At 37.0% G+C, this 1953-nt stretch overlaps 1 protein-coding gene across 1 annotated transcript; it reads left to right on the forward strand.

The window, feature by feature from the left end:
• Positions 1 to 1213: 1213 nt before the first annotated feature.
• On the forward strand, positions 1214 to 1684 carry LOC120090825. Its single transcript, XM_039048533.1, has 2 exons — positions 1214 to 1433; positions 1500 to 1684. The coding sequence occupies exons 1-2, from the start codon at positions 1214 to 1216 to the stop codon at positions 1682 to 1684; spliced, it is 405 nt and encodes a 134-aa protein (XP_038904461.1).
• Positions 1685 to 1953: the final 269 nt, after the last annotated feature.

Genomic DNA, 1953 nt, shown 5'->3' on the forward strand with positions numbered 1-1953 from the left:
AGTTCAACGCATGAAAGGATTTTACATCCAATTGCATATGCCAATTGGACAACAAATGAAGCACAAGTTAATTATAGAACTACTGAAAAGGAATTATTGGCCGTTGTATTTGTAGTAGAAAAATTCTGAGCCTATCTATTGGGATCGAAAATCATCATCCATATAGACCATTCTACAATTAAATTCTTGATGACAAAGAAGGATGCAAAACCTAGATTGATTTGATGGATTTTGTTATTACAAGAATTTGATAAAGAGATTGTTGATAGAAAGGGAACTAAGAATAATGTGGCCGAGCACCTATCCCATCTAGAAAATTCAGAAGTTTATCGCATGCAGCCTGACATCAACACATGCTTTCCTGACAAAATTGTGTTGAAAATTGATGACTTTATGCCATGGTATGCTGTTATTGTCAATTTTTGGCATGGAAACAATTCCCTAAGGATTACAACAAGCAACAAAAGAAGAAATTTATGTACGAATGTAAATTCTACTATTGGGATGAACCCCATCTGTACAAGTGTGGTTCTGATCATATATTTAGGCAATGCGTCCCTGAAACTGCATATCAATACATACTTTCTCAATGCCATGAGTCATCTTTTGGTGGTAATTTATGCGGAGATTGAACAACAACCAAAGTTCTTCAATGTGGGTATTACTGACCCACCTTGTTTAGAGATGCCAGAGACTTTGTAGTACGATGCGACAACTGCCAATGGATAGGTAATATTTCAAGGAGAAATGAGATTCCTCTAATAGCGATTTTAGAAGTTGAATTATTTGATGTTTGGGGCATAGATTTCATGGGCCCGTTTCTTCCATCATATGGCCACAACTACATCCTAGTAGCTGTTGATTATGTATCTAAGTGGGTTAAGGTTATTTCCTATGCTAAGAATGATGCGATAACAGTATCCAAATTTCTTCAGAAGCACGTCTTCATGCGGTTTGGTGACCCCAATGGCAGTCATTAGCGATGAAGGTGCACATTTCATTAATCACATCATTAATAAGTTGCTAAGTAAATATAATGTTCTCCACAAGATTGCCACGATGTACCATCCGCGGACAATGGGCAGACTGAAGTTTCAAATTGAGAGATCAAGTCCATCTTGGAGAAGGTTGTAAACACTACTCGAAAAGACTGGGCAATGAAACTCGATGAAGCTTCATGAGCCTATCGCACACATATAAGACACCTCTTGGGATGTCTCCATATGCATTGGTGTTTGGTAAGGCATGCCATCTACCCTTGGAGTTGGAGCACAAAGCTCATTGGGCCACAAAGAAGTTAAACCTGGACTTGCAAACTGCTAGCAAGACGAGAAAACTACAATTAAATGAACTTGATGAATGGGGGCTTCTGGCCTATGAGAACGCAAAAATTTATAAAGAAAGAACAAATAGTTGGCATGACCAATACATCTGTAAGAAAACTTTATTTGTTAGTCAAAAAGTTCTCCCCTTTAACTCACGATTGCGTTTATTTTCAGGTAAATTGCAATCGCGTTGGTCTGTCCCATTCATAATCAAAGAAATCTTTTCCCATGGCGCTGTAGAATTAGCCAATGATGATGGAACTAATGGATTTAAAGTAAATGGGAAACGCATTAAACCTTATTATGGAGGAAAGTTTGATCGCAATAAAGTCTCCATTGATCTTGGAAAGCCCGAGTGAATAACATGCATGTGGTTTCTACAGTGAAATGATGACATCTTAACAGGGATTCATCCTAACTTTTTGTCTTTATTGCTTTCTTCGTTCTATGATTCTTTTGTTTTGTTTTTCTTTTTGGATTTTGCTTGAAGTTTTGTGGTGATTGGCTGATTTTAATATGGATTGTATGAAATTTGGATTCTTAAAAAATTGAAAGAGTGTTGCGTTGAGTGTAGGTTGTGTTGAAAAATATTTCAACGCATCCAATACACTCAACCCATGTAAGAGTA

This window comes from Benincasa hispida, chromosome 11 (genome assembly GCF_009727055.1).
Source record: "Benincasa hispida cultivar B227 chromosome 11, ASM972705v1, whole genome shotgun sequence".
Lineage (NCBI taxonomy): Eukaryota > Viridiplantae > Streptophyta > Magnoliopsida > Cucurbitales > Cucurbitaceae > Benincasa > Benincasa hispida.